Source organism: Thalassophryne amazonica, chromosome 1 (genome assembly GCF_902500255.1).
Source record: "Thalassophryne amazonica chromosome 1, fThaAma1.1, whole genome shotgun sequence".
Classification (NCBI taxonomy): Eukaryota; Metazoa; Chordata; class Actinopteri; order Batrachoidiformes; family Batrachoididae; genus Thalassophryne; species Thalassophryne amazonica.
In genome coordinates, this window is record NC_047103.1 from 79,639,770 (window position 1) to 79,656,680 (window position 16,911).

General features: G+C 40.4%; 1 protein-coding gene across 3 annotated transcripts in view; it reads left to right on the forward strand.

Annotated features, from left to right (window-relative positions):
* Window positions 1-16,911, forward strand: part of LOC117512002 (partitioning defective 3 homolog) — a 1,323,734-nt gene that overhangs the window by 598,329 nt on the left and 708,494 nt on the right. For all 3 annotated transcript variants that reach the window (XM_034171933.1, XM_034171942.1, XM_034171950.1), the window contains exon 8: window positions 12,673-12,798. In XM_034171933.1, the coding sequence (XP_034027824.1) occupies window positions 12,673-12,798 (126 nt within the window). The remainder of the gene's footprint in view (window positions 1-12,672; window positions 12,799-16,911) is intronic.

The window sequence follows — 16,911 nt, forward strand, 5'->3', positions numbered from 1 at the left end:
TGTTGATGTATGGCTTTCGCTTTGCATGGTAGAGTTTTAACTTGCACTTGTAGATGTAGTGACGAACTGTGTTAACTTACAATGGTTTTCTGAAGTGTTCCTGAGCCCACGTGGTAAGATCCTTTACACAATGATGTTGGTTTTTAATACAGTGCCGCCTGAGGGATCGAAGGTCATGGGTTTTTAATACAGTGCCGCCTGAGGGATCGAAGGTCATGGGCATTCAATGTTGGTTTTCGGCCTTGCTGCTTAAGTGTAGAAAGTTCTCCAGATCCTCTGAATCTGCTGATTATATTATGGACTGTAGATGATGGAATCACTAAATTCCCTGCAATTGAATGTTGAGAAACATTGTTCTTAAACTGTGAGACTATTTTTTCACGCAGTTGTTCACAAAGTGGTGATCCTTGCCGCATCTGTGTTTGTGAATGGCTGAGACTTTTGGAGATGCTCCTTTTATACCCAATCATGACACTCACAGTTAGTGTCCTCAGTTCCCAAATGCTTATTGAGTGTTGTTAGAAGGAAAGGTGATGTAACACAGTGGTAAACATACCACTGTCCCAGCTTTTTTAAAACATGTTGCCGGCATCCATGTAAAAATAAGCAAATATTTGCACAAAAACAATAAATTTTATCAGTTTGAACATTAAAAATCTTGTCTTTGTGGTGTATTCAATTGAATATATGTTGAAGAGGATTTGCAAATCATTGTATTCTGTTTTCATTTACATTTCACACAATGTCCCAACTTCATTGCATTTGGGGTTGTATATATTTCCACGTGAGGACAGCAGGCAGAGACACGCGTCTCACAGAGGATGTTATAAGTACATGTCCTTCCAAACACGGAATGTGTTCTCAAGCTGGGATGGAGAGCGCGGGGCTGTTGATGTTGTTTAAAAATGCAAAATTACTTTTTATCCGATTACTCGATTTATTGCCAGAATAATCGAGAGAATACTCGTTTAATAAAATAATCGACAGCTGCGGCCCTAAAAATATATTGTCATTATCATTATTATTATTATCATTATTATTTTCATTATTCTCATTATTGTTGTTATTGTTGTATGTAGAAAAAAGCTTCTAAAGTGGTCCTTTAACTATCATGGGGGAGCAGTGCCATTTCAACTCACTTCTCTGGCTCTGCACCTGGAGAAAAACAGATGAGTTTGAGTAAAACTATTTTATTTTTGTGGAAATCGCAGCCTGATTGGGGTGGGGGGGATCTTTAGTAACCTTGTGATTTAATTTGATTTAATTTGATTCTATTCAATTCAGTCACTATTCAGAATGCTCCAGTTTGATTGTAAAACAATTATGCATCTTTTTTTCAATATAGCTTTGCTCTTTTCTCACTATGTGACTGCTTGGTACTTTTCACAGTAAAGTATTTGTAGTGATCCATCATGAATTTACTTCCAATACACTCCAGAAGGTACAAGTGTGCTCACACGTAATTGGTTAAAACAATACAGATCAGTCTAAAAAAATTCCTTGATCTGGTATTTTTGCTGAAGGAGGTTTGTTTGTGTTCGCCATCCACACACTGCTGCAACATTTTATGTTGTCCCGAACTATGGGGCAGGCAGAACATCACGATAGTTGTGTGTGCTAGTCATTTTAATGCCACTAATCAGAAAGATTAGTGGCATTAAAACTAATTTGTGTTGTTAACAATTTATCATGTTAAGTGGTTGTTTTTCTGGTTTTGACAGCATGTACTCCCCCCCACCCACCTACATAATAATGTGGTACTCAAAGATGTCCTCAAAAGTCTCAAAGTCTGCACCCCAGTTTGCTTTTCTTTACTGTGTCTATAGACTGATTGTGCAATTGGTAAATTTTTCATGATGCATACACAGTCTTGCAAAATTATACATCAGTCATGTCCACAGAATTGTTTGTCTCCTTATGACACTGGCAACTTTAAGGAAGGTTTTAAGATGATTACTTGTCTCAACTGCAACTGAGCTTGACTTTAACAAGTCATCACACACATTTTATATGGAATTCATCAAAAATGACAAAGTGCATTATTACTTGCACAACGTTTTTGTTTTTTTAGTATCCAAAAAGACCAACACATAGGTAATATGTTTGAAAGCACTTTGCGAATGATTGTCAGTCCTTCCATTAACATAAAAATCATACTGTGTCAACCTTTACTAGTCTTCCAGCAAATAATTTTCTTCAGTGTCTGATGCCAATAGCATTAAATTCAAACCATCTACAGTTTTGCTTTTAGTCTTCAATGAAATGAAAGGTCAGCTAAATCAGTGATTCTCAACCGGGGTGCCGCGGCACCCTAGGGTGCCATGATCGATCATCAGGGGTGCCGTGGGTATTTTTCATATTCGCGATTATTTTTCATATTCGCGATTACCGTGAATTATTTATTTTATCCACAAAGCATAAAACGACTCAGAATCTGATGTCAAACGTGCTGCAGCCTCGCTCTCGTCTTAAGGCGGGACAATAACAAGGAGGCTGACGGCCGATTAAAACAGTGCCGTCTTCTTCAAAAGCCGTCTAAAATGCGGAGCTGTCGGTGTGTGTGTCTGTGCCTGTGTGTGCGCGCGCGCGCGGAGTTAACAGGCTGCAGACTGTGAGGGAGGGGGTGGATGAGGGAGGGGGTGGGTGAGGGAGATTCCTGAATGCAGGCGCGACACGTTCAGTGCGCAGCGAGCACGGAGCAGAGAGAGGATTTTAACCCAAGTGAACATTAACAAAACGGAAACGTGAAGCTGCCTTTACTTCTCTCTGAACTTTCTCTAAAGGTGTGATTCTGCCGTTACCGTCCTGTTCACACCATGTGCACGTCGTATGCTGAATTTATGAGATCATGAGATGAAATAAACGGTCAAATATCTTTAAAAACATATTTAAAAAATGAGAATATATGAATGAACTGAGCCACAAAAAAAAACAAAAAAACAATGTTCAGACGCAGAGATCACAAAAAGCAGGTGAGAACTCTGAACTTTAACAGCTGTTATTTTCCAAAGGTATTTATTTGTTCAATCTTGAGCTTAATGCAGTGTTTAAGCACAAAACGTGACTGATGAGGAGAAACAATTTCAGAAATGCAACAGAAACAACCACAAATCAGAAAAAGTTGGGACTGTATGTAAAATGAAGATAAAAATAAAAATGTTGCACCATTCCCAGTTTCTCCACTCACAGAAGCCAAACGTTCTTCCAGAGATGTATAATTATACTACAATAGTAGAATATAAAGAAGGGGAAAAAAAAGAAAAAAAAAATAGACAATATATTCGTCAATCGCAATTATTTGTCTGACAATTAATCGTCTCCAGAAATTTCTAATCGTGACAGCCCTACTTGAGATCAGAGCGCAAAATGCTTGAGGATTTTCGAAATGCGGTGTTTTCTGTATCGATTTTCTATTGCGATAACTGGGTTTTGCACAAAACCAGAGGTAATAGCCTTATAATATTATTTTGGTTGGTGGTGTGCCGCAGGATTTTGTAAATATAAAAAGGGCGCCGAGGCTCAAAAAAGGTTGAAAATCACTGAGCTAAATACACATCACTTTGTTGTTTTTTTTTTTTTTCATCCCATCCCAACTTTTTTATGTTTTGGGATTGTACAATTAAAATGCAGTTATTAACTGTTTCTTAATAATTTTAAGACACCTTAAAACTTCAGTGTACAACAAAGACAGACTGCAACCTGTGCTGTACTGCCATCATTTTGCATGGCCAGGGAATTTCTTCTCTATCAGCAAAGGTTGCCACTAATAGCTATCAGAGCCTGTCAACTGTACACTTGATAAAACCAATCGTCTGATCACTGAGATGATGCTAATGGCTCAAGCCAGCTCTTCCATGTCGGCTGTATGCTCTGACAGGAGGCATTATGCTCAGCGGACTGTCATTAGTGTCTAGACCAGGGCCATAGGGGTCAGACAGTCAGTAAAAACCGACAGCCAACATGGAACTGTGAGCACTCTAGTCTCGGTGACCTATATTCTACCTCATTGTGCTGACATCGACTTAGAAGCAGAAGGAAGTAGACATGCAGAGAAGAGCTGAGAGAGAGTCTGTCACTCATACTAACAGTGTCCTACAAGAGCAGCACCAGTACACACATTCAAACCTGCAAATTAATGTACACACTTGCTGTTTGTGCACATTGCACTGCAAAACAGAGGTGTCTAAAAACAAGATAAAAACACTAAATCTGAGGGAAATTATCTTGCTGCATGGACAGATAATTTTACTTGACAAGATGTCTTGAATTAAGATTGTTAAATGTAGAAATAAGCATGCCGAAGGCTTAAAAAAGAAGATAACCCTTAAAACAGTATCAATTATTGAACATATCTAAATCTAAAGTTTTATTTATCTTGTATGCTGCAAATTATTTGGTTCTTATTAAGATATTTTTTAAAAATAAAAACTTTAGGTTTAGAAGTGTTAGATCATCAAGAAGCTATTCTTATAGCCACAAAAGTTTGGTTCTGATTGATTGCAGCCTCCTTCCAGAGGGCAGTGGTTCAAAGAGTTTGGGACCAGGGTGGGAGAGAACATCCCTCAGGGCCCTGGTGGGATGGTAGTTTGCAGCCAATCACCTTTTCACTGGAAGGAAGGATGTACTTAAATTTGTCCCTGTCTTTGACACCGGCAGCAGTGTACCAGATGATGATGGGGTGGCCAGGATGAAATTCATGATGGCGGGGAAGAAGTGCCCCACCATTTGCTTTGGGAGGTTTTACTTCTTCAGCCGCTGCAGGAGGACATCCTCTGCTGTGCCACAAATTTTTCCTGATTTCTTATAGTGTTTCTTAAAGCCAGAAAGTTGCCATTTGAAATGACTTTGGTTTTGTGTCATGTCTGTGATCTGCTTTTTTCTACAAAATTAAACAACTGAATGAACATCCTCCAAGGCCGGTGATTCCATAATTTTTGCCAGGGGTTGTATTCTTCAGTATACAACCCCAATTCCAATGAAGTTGGGATGTTGTGTAAAATCTAAATAAAAACAGAATACATTGCTTTTCAAATCTTCTTCAACCTATATTCAATTGAATACACCACAAAGACAAGATATTTAATGTGAAACTGATAAACTTTATTGTTTTGTGCAAGTATTTGCTTATTTTGAAATGGATGACTGCAACACGTTTCAATAAAGCTGGGACAGTGATATGTTTACCACTGTGTTACATCACCTTTCCTTCTGACAACACTCAATAAGTATTTGGGAACTGAGGACACTCATGATTGGGTATAAAAGGAGCATCCCCAAAAGTCTCAGCCGTTCACAAACAAAAATGGGGTGAGGATCACCAGTTTGTGAACAACTGCATGAAAAAATAGTTCAACAGTTTAAGAACGATGTTTCTCAACATTCAATTGCAAGAATTGATTTTTGCAAAAAGATTTTTGCAAAAATAACTATTAATAATTTCTTATGTGTCCGACCTTGTTCGTTGATCATTAAAATTAATTTGTTAGTTCTAAATGCCATCATAATTATTTATAGGAAAACGTTCTATTTTTATTTCTCAAACAAATGTTTGGTCCTGAAAACAGTTTGGTATTATTTTCCTACTAAGGTTTGAACTTTGAGAGTGTTTACACACGAGAGAAAAGTGAGAAAATGTTCATGCCTGATTGAGAAAGTGTATAAACTGTGTAGTGAGGGGTTTTACAGCTTTGAAATGTCTATAATAATTGTAAAAAATAACGCTGACTACGTTGCGGTTTCGCGTATTACGGCCTATTTTTTAGAACGTAACTCCAGCGATTAATGAGGGACCACTGTAACACTTTATTGATTATATACTACAAAACAATTGATACGACGGCCGCTTTTGACGCTCTATTGGCACGCGTCGTGATTGGTGGAGTTCTTTTTCATTGCCGTCTTCCCGGCTTCCATGTCGTAAAATGAGGGTGTGTCTGAAGCGGAGTCTGAATATTTATGGGCGTGTTTATTATAATTACGATCGTTTCCACCCGCCGCATTTATCAAGATCACGTCAGGCGTACACCACAAATGGTCAGGTATGCACTGCTTGATACATGTCACGGCGACTTTGGTGTATTTCAAGTTTACGCTGTAAATTTACGCCACAAGTGCGCAACATTGATACATGAGACCCATTGAGTGTTGTTAGAAGGAAAGTTGATGTAACACAGTGGTAAACATACCACTGTCCCAGCTTTTTTGAAATGTGTTGCAGGCATCCATTTCAAAATGAGCAAATATTTTCACAAAAACAATAAAGTTTATCAGTTTGAACATTAAATATCTCGTCTTTGTGATGTATTCGATTGAATATAGGTTGAAGAGGATTTGCAAATCATTGTAGTCTGTTTTTATTTACATTTTACACAACATCCCAACTTCATTGGAATTGGGGTTGTAGAATCAGAATCAGAATAGCCTTTATTCACCAAGTATCCACAAGAATACAAGGAATTTGACTTCAGTTTGAGCTGCGCTCTCTCTGTACAGCATATAAAATATGCAGTAAACACTGAATAATTCACAGTGAAAAGTGCAAATGAAGTGTCCAAGTAAAATAAAATGTTCATTAAGAGAAAAATGTGTGAAACAGTCAAACAGAAACAAACAGATGATGTTGTACATGAGGTATATTAATTTGCGAGTTTGGCAGTTTTTTTGATAGAACCCCCACAAGGAGATCCCCGGAGCACCAAATACTCCTTAGTCCGCGTTTCAAGATGGGTTGAGTGGGTCGCCGGAATTGCCACAGACCACTGACGCCCATTGGATGTGTCATGGGCGGCATCCTGCCTAGGCTGCCGCGACAAGGTCAGGGCACACTAAGAACAGTCTGCCGCAGTCGGCAGTCACGGCGGGAGTGGGGGTGGGAGGTTTCCAGGTTTTCCCGGCGTGGGTCTGGTCCTGAGGGGGGAGTGTGTGCGAGTGTATTGCTTTGATCACCGACAAACTGGGGAGATTTGCTGGCATTTGCTGTTTTGGGTCAAGGATGAATGCCGCGAAAACGGAATGTTGATAGGACTAATATTTTTGGAGAAATTAGGGATATTAACTAACAACTAATGAACAGTGGATGTTGATATTTGCATTCTGGACTCACACACCATTCTGGGGGGGGGGTGTTAAATCATCTATATTTTAAAAATGAAGTGGCCTCTGTGTACAAGTAAAATTTTAAACTCTCTGAACATTTATGAACTACTACTGCGATGTTGCAGCACTTTAAGTAAACTCCTCCACTGAAGGCATTTGTGTGTGTGAGTGTCCCTCTTTTACACAGTATGTCAATTTATTTTCAGCGGGAGAGAAACACTGAACCTCAGCAACATGTTAACAATGCACCGTAACATAGAAATTCCACTGAATTTCATGGTAAAAGTACTCTGCAGCTGCTCTAACACTGGTCATTGCAGCCTGCAGAGCCATGTGCTAAAACAGCAATGTATTGACACCAGTGGCATGTGACAACAAACATCACATCAGATGTTGGTAGGACTTTAAGCAACTGATACACAACCAGCCAGTATGCCCTCAAGTCAGCCCGGAGCATCTCGAGTTTGCACAGTTTGCTTTGATTCTTAATGCTATGGAGTGTAAAGTTTGTCAGTCAATGCACGTTCTCCTCACAGAGGAATAAATTCATAGTTATGCCTGATAGTCTTCATCCAAGCAATTGTTATTTATTTGAGGATGACTGCTGTCAAATTTTCATCACATAACACTAGACGTGGGATTCCTGTTTTTTTTTTTTTGCCTGTACATTCTTTTAAAGTAAGAGAAAAGCCGATGGGACTGGAGATGTTTTGTACACCTGAAAACTGTAAGCAGAGCTCTTTCACTGCTTTTTCAGTGCCACACATTCCCTTCTCGCCCCCACCCATTTTCAGCAGATGCATTCTTAGCATAATGATCCCCTCATTCATTGACCAGTTTTAATTGTCAATAAACTGCAGACATAATTACCGTGCATAAACAGATCCTGATTGGATTATTATTTGATTAAATTCAGTGGCCAAGTGGTTCATGCGCAAAACAGAAGATTCCTGGTTCAAAACCACCGGTACCCATTATCCATGTAACATGAAGTTACATCAGGAAGTGCATCCAGCATAAACGGCCAAATTAATATGCAAGTCCATATCAGATCTTTGAGTGAAAAAGTGAGAAGCCAAAAGAATATCACTAGAGGAGTGCAGACAACGTCCTTCCGGCGTCTCTCAGTGCTATTGCCCCACCACAAGATGGAGTAGCTCTGCAGTGTGATGCTGATTGTGACGGGTTAATGCTTTATTTCAGTCTGCAGAGAAAACTTTCTGTATGTATTCCCCCCATACCTATACCTGATGCCTACTGAATGCACAGATTTATGTCTTGAAAGGATTATATTGTGATTTAACTCTACTGCTGATGGCCTAATCAACTAGATACCTACATATATAAAAACAGAGAGATAGAATGGATGTTATAGGGTGGCATCGCATTACAGTGTTACAATGATGGAATTTTTACTAAAATGATCATCTTCTAATCTTGAGAAGATGCTGCATTATCCCTTGTCCTTCCCGCTGCTGCTTTGAATACAGATCAGGGATCAGCCAGGACTCCTTTATCTACTGTCTGAGCTCCAGATCAGAAGTCATTAAACAATGTCGATGCAGTAATCGCCTTCAACTTTGTTTTAAGCCGTCAACAGTTACGGAGATAAAACACAGTAATGTCTGCTTCAACTCCGATCTGAGTTACTCGCAGTCAGACAAGTGTGATGGGAGCTTTTGCAATCTTTAATTTCATCTTCAAGCTGAACCATTTGCCCCCATTGAGGAAGTGCAGTGAGTCCGTGGTGTGAGCGTGGATGTCCACATTATGTAGCCAATTAGATCAATGTTCAGAGAGTACCTCTGTTTGGCTGAAATGCTAAAGAGCTCCACAGCTCTGCTCTTGACATCTCCAGTAAACAGGGTCACACTCATTTTCAGCGAAATGACAGAAACCATCTGATAATTATGAAAAGCACGCAGCTTATATCCTCACCACCGATAAGCTGGCCATACAGTGTATTTTTTTTTATAGTTTGTGGTTCTTTGTTTGGCTTCATAATATGTTTCAACATTAATATTCAACCAAACCTAACCCTCCAAACTTTGCCAGCTGATGTAAGGATACAGAACCTATGCACTCCCTCATCATACCTGCTACCTCAGGCATCTGAGACCTTGGAGACATCCGTGGTTTGTAGTTTTGCTGCGCGAGCGCACATCAGATCTCTTTGCATGAGGTGATCTTCAGGGCCTGACTAAACCCCAGAGGAGCTCACTGATGTATTTATTTAGCCGATGGAGGGAGGAAGGGAGTATTTGAAGGTATAGGCTGCCTTTTTTTTAAAGGGATTGCTGAGATGGCGCTGCTGTAAAACCGCTTGTGTATTTATTATGCCGCTGCCAGCTCTCGTCTTAAGCTTCTGTGAAAGTGACTGCAGTGATTCCTCTGAAGCCATAAGATGATCTCTTAGCTGTTGGTGTGGATTACCTCAGCCAACCCGTGCTGTCGTTCTCTCCGACCTGCACGTAGAAAAGATGTGAGAGCGGAGGACAGAAGGATGGACAGAGGCTTAAAATTTAGTTATCGACGAAGTGCCTCAGGGAGATGCAGGACTTTACCCATTCTTTAAGTTGAAAAGTTAACTTTTGATATAAATATGGAAAAGTACTTTGTCAGAGTTTCACCTGTGTATCACTTTATTTCCTCTGGTATTGGATGAGCGGAATGGCAGTTAAATTACTTTTGAGCACAATGGAATGTCTCTTTCTGGAATATTTTGTCAGGTGTTACTATGAAAACATTGTAATTGTGAAGCTTTTGTTTGTTGATTGTGACACAAACAAAATTCCTTCTGAAAAAAGAATGTGCCTAATTATTTCACTGTTTAATCATAATTGTGACTTCTATAAGCCGTAGTATCCAACACTTACCCTACAGTCACATTATCTACAAGCAACGGAGGCAAAGCGATGATGTGTTATTCATTTTCAGATTAGGCAGTTGAGTTTGATTGACGCTTTTAAATCTAGATTTAAAAAAATGCATTTTCTTGGCTGCCTACAATTTTTGATGGTGGGGAATGGTTAGTGTTTTGATTTATTTTTATTTTAAATGGTTTTGCTTTTTATTAATTTGTGATAGTGTGATTTGGTTTATGAAGTGCTATATGAATAAAATTATTATTATCAAATCAAAATGTGCATTTTGCAGCAACAAGAGATATCGGTCGTTATGGCGCTAGCTCGGTGGAGCCAAAATAGACGCAAAGTGTATTTTATGGAAATGTTGAGCAGTGTTACACGGTGACTGCCAATCTGAGTAAAAAGGCAGCATGACATCAGCTGGTTGATCACTCTGACAAAATAACCCAAGATGACAGAAATATGCTCTGAAGCAACTGTATTTCTATATGAATCTTATGTGTTTGTCATTTTTCTCATATATTTTGTAAAATTTTGTGAAAAATAAACACTTCTCAGTCTAAAAATGCTGTTTTTAGACCCTGTGTGGATTGAAACAAATCAAACAAACTTAGGATCTGTTAAGCAGCCAAGCATGGAGGAAAACCTCCTAGTAATCATGTCACATTTTCCGGTCCTTTATAATCTGTCATTATACACTGTGCACATTAACACCAAGTAACTGCAAACTGCCCATGCCCCCGGGAAGATCCATCAAGTGACAATCTTGCCGCTTGTTGCCCTCATTTATGGAATAACCCTTGTGTGTCTGATGATTTGCGGACATTCATGCTGGATTTTATGGTCGCAAATTGAGTTTTACAGTAAAACGTCTATTTTCGATTGTAATCCAGCATGAATGTCTGCAAATCATCAGACACAACAGGGTTATTTCTATTCTAATCCAATTCCATTGTTTGCATGGTTTATTTTTCTGTAAGTATTTTGGTTGCCGAATTGTTGTGATAGGGTGTGGGTGGCTCGTCAAAGCTTACCGTATCAACAGCATGTTCATGCCAAACTGGAAATTCTGTGAGCAGACCCACAAATTTCTCCATCTCGTCAGCTGTGTTGAGTTAAATCCACGGTATATCCATCAATCAATCCAGTTAAATCCAATAACTCCACACATTTCGGCAGCATTGTCCCTGCAATACTTTCTGTCGCTCTCAGCTGACAGCACCATTAGTGACACCTGCGCAGCAACACCATCAGGGGGTGGAGTAACACATCAAATGTGAAGCTGTTTTAATATTTTGCCACTGTCCACGCGATATTTTATGGTCTGAAATCTCACATGATTAACCAATCAGATTTGCTGAGAAAATGTAATTGGATTAGAATTGTAGTTAATGTGACCGTGGAGTTAGATGAAAGTAGTGTATATTGTGTAACATGCAAAACAATATACAGGTCATACTTCTACACAGCCCTGTTGAAAAACATTTGCATCAATATAACCAAAGCAGTCTTCCTTTTCTGTCTGTCTCTCTGTGTGTTTTGAACATTCATGTAGTATAAAATAATTAGTAGTAATAGTCGACTACAACTATCTTGAAACCAAGTACATTTTCGTCTAGTCAGCTAGTTGGGTAATTGAGATAGGAAAATTTTTCCTGTAATTTGAGGGTATATTATGAACAAAAATCATGTGTTTCAAATAATTGTTATTGTACTGTGGCTTAGTGGTTAGTGCTGTTGCCTCACAGCAAGACGGTCTTGGGAATTCTTTCTGCCTTGTCCTTTCTGTGTGCATGTTCCTTCGGGGTGCTCCGACTTCCTCCCCCTTCCAAAGACATGTTGGTAAGGCAAATTGGTGACTGAATTGATGGTAGATGTGAATGATCATCTACATGTGGTTCTGTGATAGTCTGGCATCCTGTCCAGGGTATACCCCACCTCTCCACTTGCTCCGTGACTGCTGGGATAGGTCCCACTCCCTGTGACCCTTAGTTAGAGTAAGCAGCAATAGAAAAAGAATGAATGTATTTTAATGGCTTCAGTGTTCAAGGTGTTCTTACTCTGCAGCTATTTAAAACAGGCAGAGTATCTTTTCAGATATTGTTTCACCAAGGACAGAGACCAAGCAGTGACCATTACAGGCCAACCTCCATCAGCATCCAATATTCCCTGCATTTAAGGGCTTTGAATAAATATCTTGCACAGCATTTAGTAGTACCACAAATATTTTGTAATTTAATTCACTGTGTTGATGCCATTTTTAAACTTGATCAGTAGTTTTATTTTTAAATAAAAGTTCATTTGGACTATGCTTAGATTTGACCATATTAATTTATTGCTAAAACTAATGGTACCCGACTAGTCAACAAATGATTTTCATTATTCACCCCAAATGTATTAATTTCAAAGGCCAAAGCCACACAAGCAAATACCAAGGGCACCCTTGCTGATATTAAAATAGCATCCAACACTGGGTTCCAGCTGAAAATCCTGGGATATGGTTAATGTTCTCTTTTCCTCACCTGTGTCTTGTTATGCAGTCTGAATGTTGACTGTTCTTACTTGTTGAGTATGAGCAAAGTAAGGGGTAGTATGAATGTTTGCAGCATGCTGTGCAGTATGTTGAGATTGTGTGACACGCACAATCTCAACATCCTTTGCAACATTATTGTATTGAATAATCTGTAACTTCTTTTGTGATTATTTGTAGGACTCTTGGTTTGCTGGTGACACGTCTGGAGCGTGGAGGCAAAGCAGAGCAGGAACGTCTTTTCCAGGAAAATGACTGTATTGTGAAGATCAATAAAGAAGATATACGTAACCTGCGCTTTGAACAGTAAGATCAACAGTAATCCCAGCCATGATGATGTACCCTGTGTGTGTTTATATGTGTGTGTGTTTTCACATGTACCTCCTATTGAGCTTTCATTCAGAGCTCTGGGTGTTTTTCATCTCATACTGGTATGATTTCCTGTAATGTCAAAATAGCTGTACACGGTATCTTGACAAAGCCTTTGTGAATTAAGGTGACACTTGGCAGGCACGTTCTCACAAAGAAACTGGACAAGTACATCCTTTGTCATTGTTCAGTAGTCACCATGGGGCAGAGTCTCTGAAACGTTGTGTGCACAATATCTTAGGGCCTCTTGGTCGATTTGTGCACAAAATGCGCATGAAGCAGGAATCGTGTGCAAAACGTGCAAAATCACAGCTGCCTTGTACACCTGATGCTATAACTATGAGGTCTGTTAGAAAAGTATCCGACCTTTTTATTTGTTGCAAAAACCTGATGGATTTGAATCACGTGTGCTTGCATGAGCCAGCCTTGAACCTTCGTGCGCATGCGTTTATTTTTTCACGCCTGTCGATTGCGTCATTTGCTGGTAAGCAGCCTTTGTGTGAGGATGGGTGTAGTTCTCTCGTCGGATTTTCATTGCAAGGAAAATGGCGGAACGACTGGAGCAGCGCGACTGCATCAAATTTTGCCAGAAACTAGGCTCCATTCGTTCCGCCATTTTCCTTGCAATGAAAATCCGACGAGAGACTACAACCATCCTCACACAAAGGCTGCTTACCAGCAAATGACGCAATCAACAGGCGTGAAAAAATTCACACATGCACACGAAGGTTCAAGGTTGGCTCATGCAAGCACACGTGATTCAAATCCATCAGGTTTTTGCAACAAATAAAAAGGTCGGATACTTTTCTAACAGACCTCGTATTTGCGCACACCAGCGGCTCAAAGACACAGTGTGTGCTGTGTAGGGATGGGTATCGAGAACCGGTTCCTTTCAGGTATCGTTAAGAAATGATTCGATCCACCGACATCAATAACCTTTTTACTTAACAATTCCCTTATCGGTCCTTCAGAGTGGCCATTGTTTTTGGGGGTGTTTGTCAGGGTCTGTAATCAACTTTTCTGCAGCATGGCTTTGCTTTGAACCTTGAACCAATCGAAGCAGTGATTCGCAGATCCAAGCAGTGCTTCGATCATTGCTTCGTTGATGAATTTTTTTCTTTCGCTTTTCCTGGCTAAAACCCTAAAGAGCATATGGCTGTGAGTATTATTTACCTTTTTTATGTTAAACCGACCTGTTATGGTCTTCTGAAACAGTTGAGAGATGTATTTTATAACTTAAAAACGGGACCGATGCTAACAGGTTAGCATGTCTATGGCATTTTCAATATTAAAATTAGCATTAAGCAGTTGCAGCTGTCAAGCATTTGTTGTCGTAAAAGAGTCAAATGTATTACAAATTGTAACATTTTTTAAATTTATTTTTGTTTATATATTAATAATAATAGCAAGCACAACGATAATAGTAATAATAACTAATCTAATGATTATATACAATTTTAGAGAAAGAGACAAAAAGAACCTGAATAAAAACACAACAGAAAATATAAAACCAACTAACAATGAACATACATACATAAATAAATACATACATACAGAAATAAATGTTTCCTGTGAACACTTAGTGACTCTTACATCTCCACTTCATCCCTGTCTCATTTAAGTTTAAAGTAGACCTGCATTGAAATAAATGTGGTCAGATCTCAGAAAGAAATAGCTGATATGTATTTATAAGACCCTTATGAATGCAGTAAAGTAAATCTGCAAGCCCAAATTTGTAATTCAGCGGAGAAATCTTCATTTAAAAATGACAAATTTGCAGCTAAAATTTGGCCCTCAGCGAAAACTGTTTGTACATGCGGGTCATTGCAGTGACGTCCGACAGAAGACGGAGCGCTCCCGCCTTCAGTCTGATACTGCATTGAAATTGATTTTATCTGTTAGTAATGTTACTGTTATACACATCCTGGTTCCAGCATCCAAAAGTAAGCTGCAATGAATGTGAGATACAGCTCTGCATGCTCAGATCAGCGGCGACATTGACAGTGGGCGACGTTCTTCCCCGACGCCTCGCTCTCTGCCTCCGCTGCCCTTACTGAGTCTGCATGCTCGGTAAACGCCGAAGCGGGCCACTCACATCACCCCCGTGTCTGCTGTGCAGCCGGCACCACGTCCCTGTCTACTGAATGGAGGTGCAGCTAACTTGGCAAAAGTCCAGAGACTACGCTCACTGTTTTGATGCGGAGCGGCCGGTGACACCTGTTGCTGCAAGGACAGACTTCTTGCGGCAAAATCCGCAGCGGCACACGTCTCGGTAATTGGAGCTACAGAGCTCCGTGGCCGCTGAGAGAGGTTTATATCTTTTTAATGACTTGGATTCTTTGCTGGTCCCACCTCCGTACCTCGCAACGGTAACACCGGAGGCGAAAGACAGTAGATTTTCAATGCGACACCACTCAATCAAACGGGCGTATGAAAAAGTCCCACCAAAGCACAAATAAAAGAAATGTGTACTCATCAAACGTGCCGTAAGACAGTATGAAGTTTTAAAAAAAGTAGATCCTTCCGTATAAGACAGTAAAAAGGTGCAGATGCAAACTGACGTAAATCCAGAGATCAAGTGACCAATTTCATATTTATTTACTTTAAGATTAATGAAATACATAGAAAACCTGTAAAACCTACTTTTAGTACAAAATTCACAAGAGGTATCGATAAGGGAATCGATAAGGAATCGGATCGATAAGCAGAATCGATAATGGCATTGTTATCGATAAAATCTTATCAATACCCATCCCTAGCGCTGTGCGAGCCCTCAAACCCTCTCTCGGCAGGTGTCGGCCAAATTCCAGGTGACGAGCTGCAGTGAGCAAGTGCGTGCATACATTGACAGGCTGCTCCCAGGTTGAAACAGACCATCAGATCAGTACACGCAGCAGGTGATCTGACTGTCACACCACCCACATAAGCTCTGTTCCACATGACGTGGCGTCAGTCCTGCGGTGCGGCGTCCACAAGACACATGTTTCGGGCAGAACACAAGTGTGCGGCCGGCTCAACACTCTGGACCAGTAGATGTGGACAGGAGAAGAGCGAATTGCTTCATTATTTATGTCATTTCCTGACTGTATGTCTGTGACCATGGGTCATCAGAAGAACAGATGGATCATACTTGTATTGCGCGCTTGATAAGAGGGATTCAGTAAAATGTGGTGTTTTTATATGGTGTGTGGTTTTATTTATTAATTTTTTTTAAATATGTCCATGTCCTTCCTGATATGAGGCAGTTTCCCGCAGCTTTCACAGGACAGTGGTTGTAGCTCAGTGGTAACGTTTCTGACTGGCAGTCAGAGCTTTTGATGCGGGTTCAATTCCAGTGAGAACACTGCAGCTAAAGATGTGTAAGCACACTGCACAGCTGGTGGCACTGTGTTCCCGCATGCATGTACAGTCGCACCGGCATTGTGCATGCCTGCCCCTCGGGGTGATGTTTCGTGGTTCGCTCATACGAGCTGCTCCAACTGGTTTGGGATTGGAATTATTATTGGGATTATTCAGACGGCTTTCTGTGACGATCCTATGGGCATCACACAGATTAAGGAGCAGTACAACTGGTTTAAAGACGGCCGCACAACGGTGGAGAGCGCACCGCGCTCCGGGCGGCCATCAACACACTGAAATGACCAGATCATTCCAAAGTGAACACTGTGGTGATGTGGGACCGTCGTGTGACTATCCAAGAAATTGCGGAGGAGGTGGACATCAGCACTTTTTTGGCACATTCCACTGTGACAGAAGATTTTGCCATGCAAAGAGTGGCGGCGAAATTCATCGGCACAAACCTGATGGCGCAGCAAAAGCACCTTCATGTTGAAGCCTCACAGGACATGTTGTGACATACCCAGCTCTTCCACCATTCGGAAGATTCAGACGGCTTTCGGTGGCTTTTCAGTCGTGTGACTATCCGCGAAATTGTGGACGAGCTGGACATGTTACATGTCCTGTGTGACTTCATCACGGAGGCGCTTTTGCTGTGCCATCAGCTTCGTGCCAATGAATTTCGCTGCAACTCTTTTCATGGCAAAATCTTCT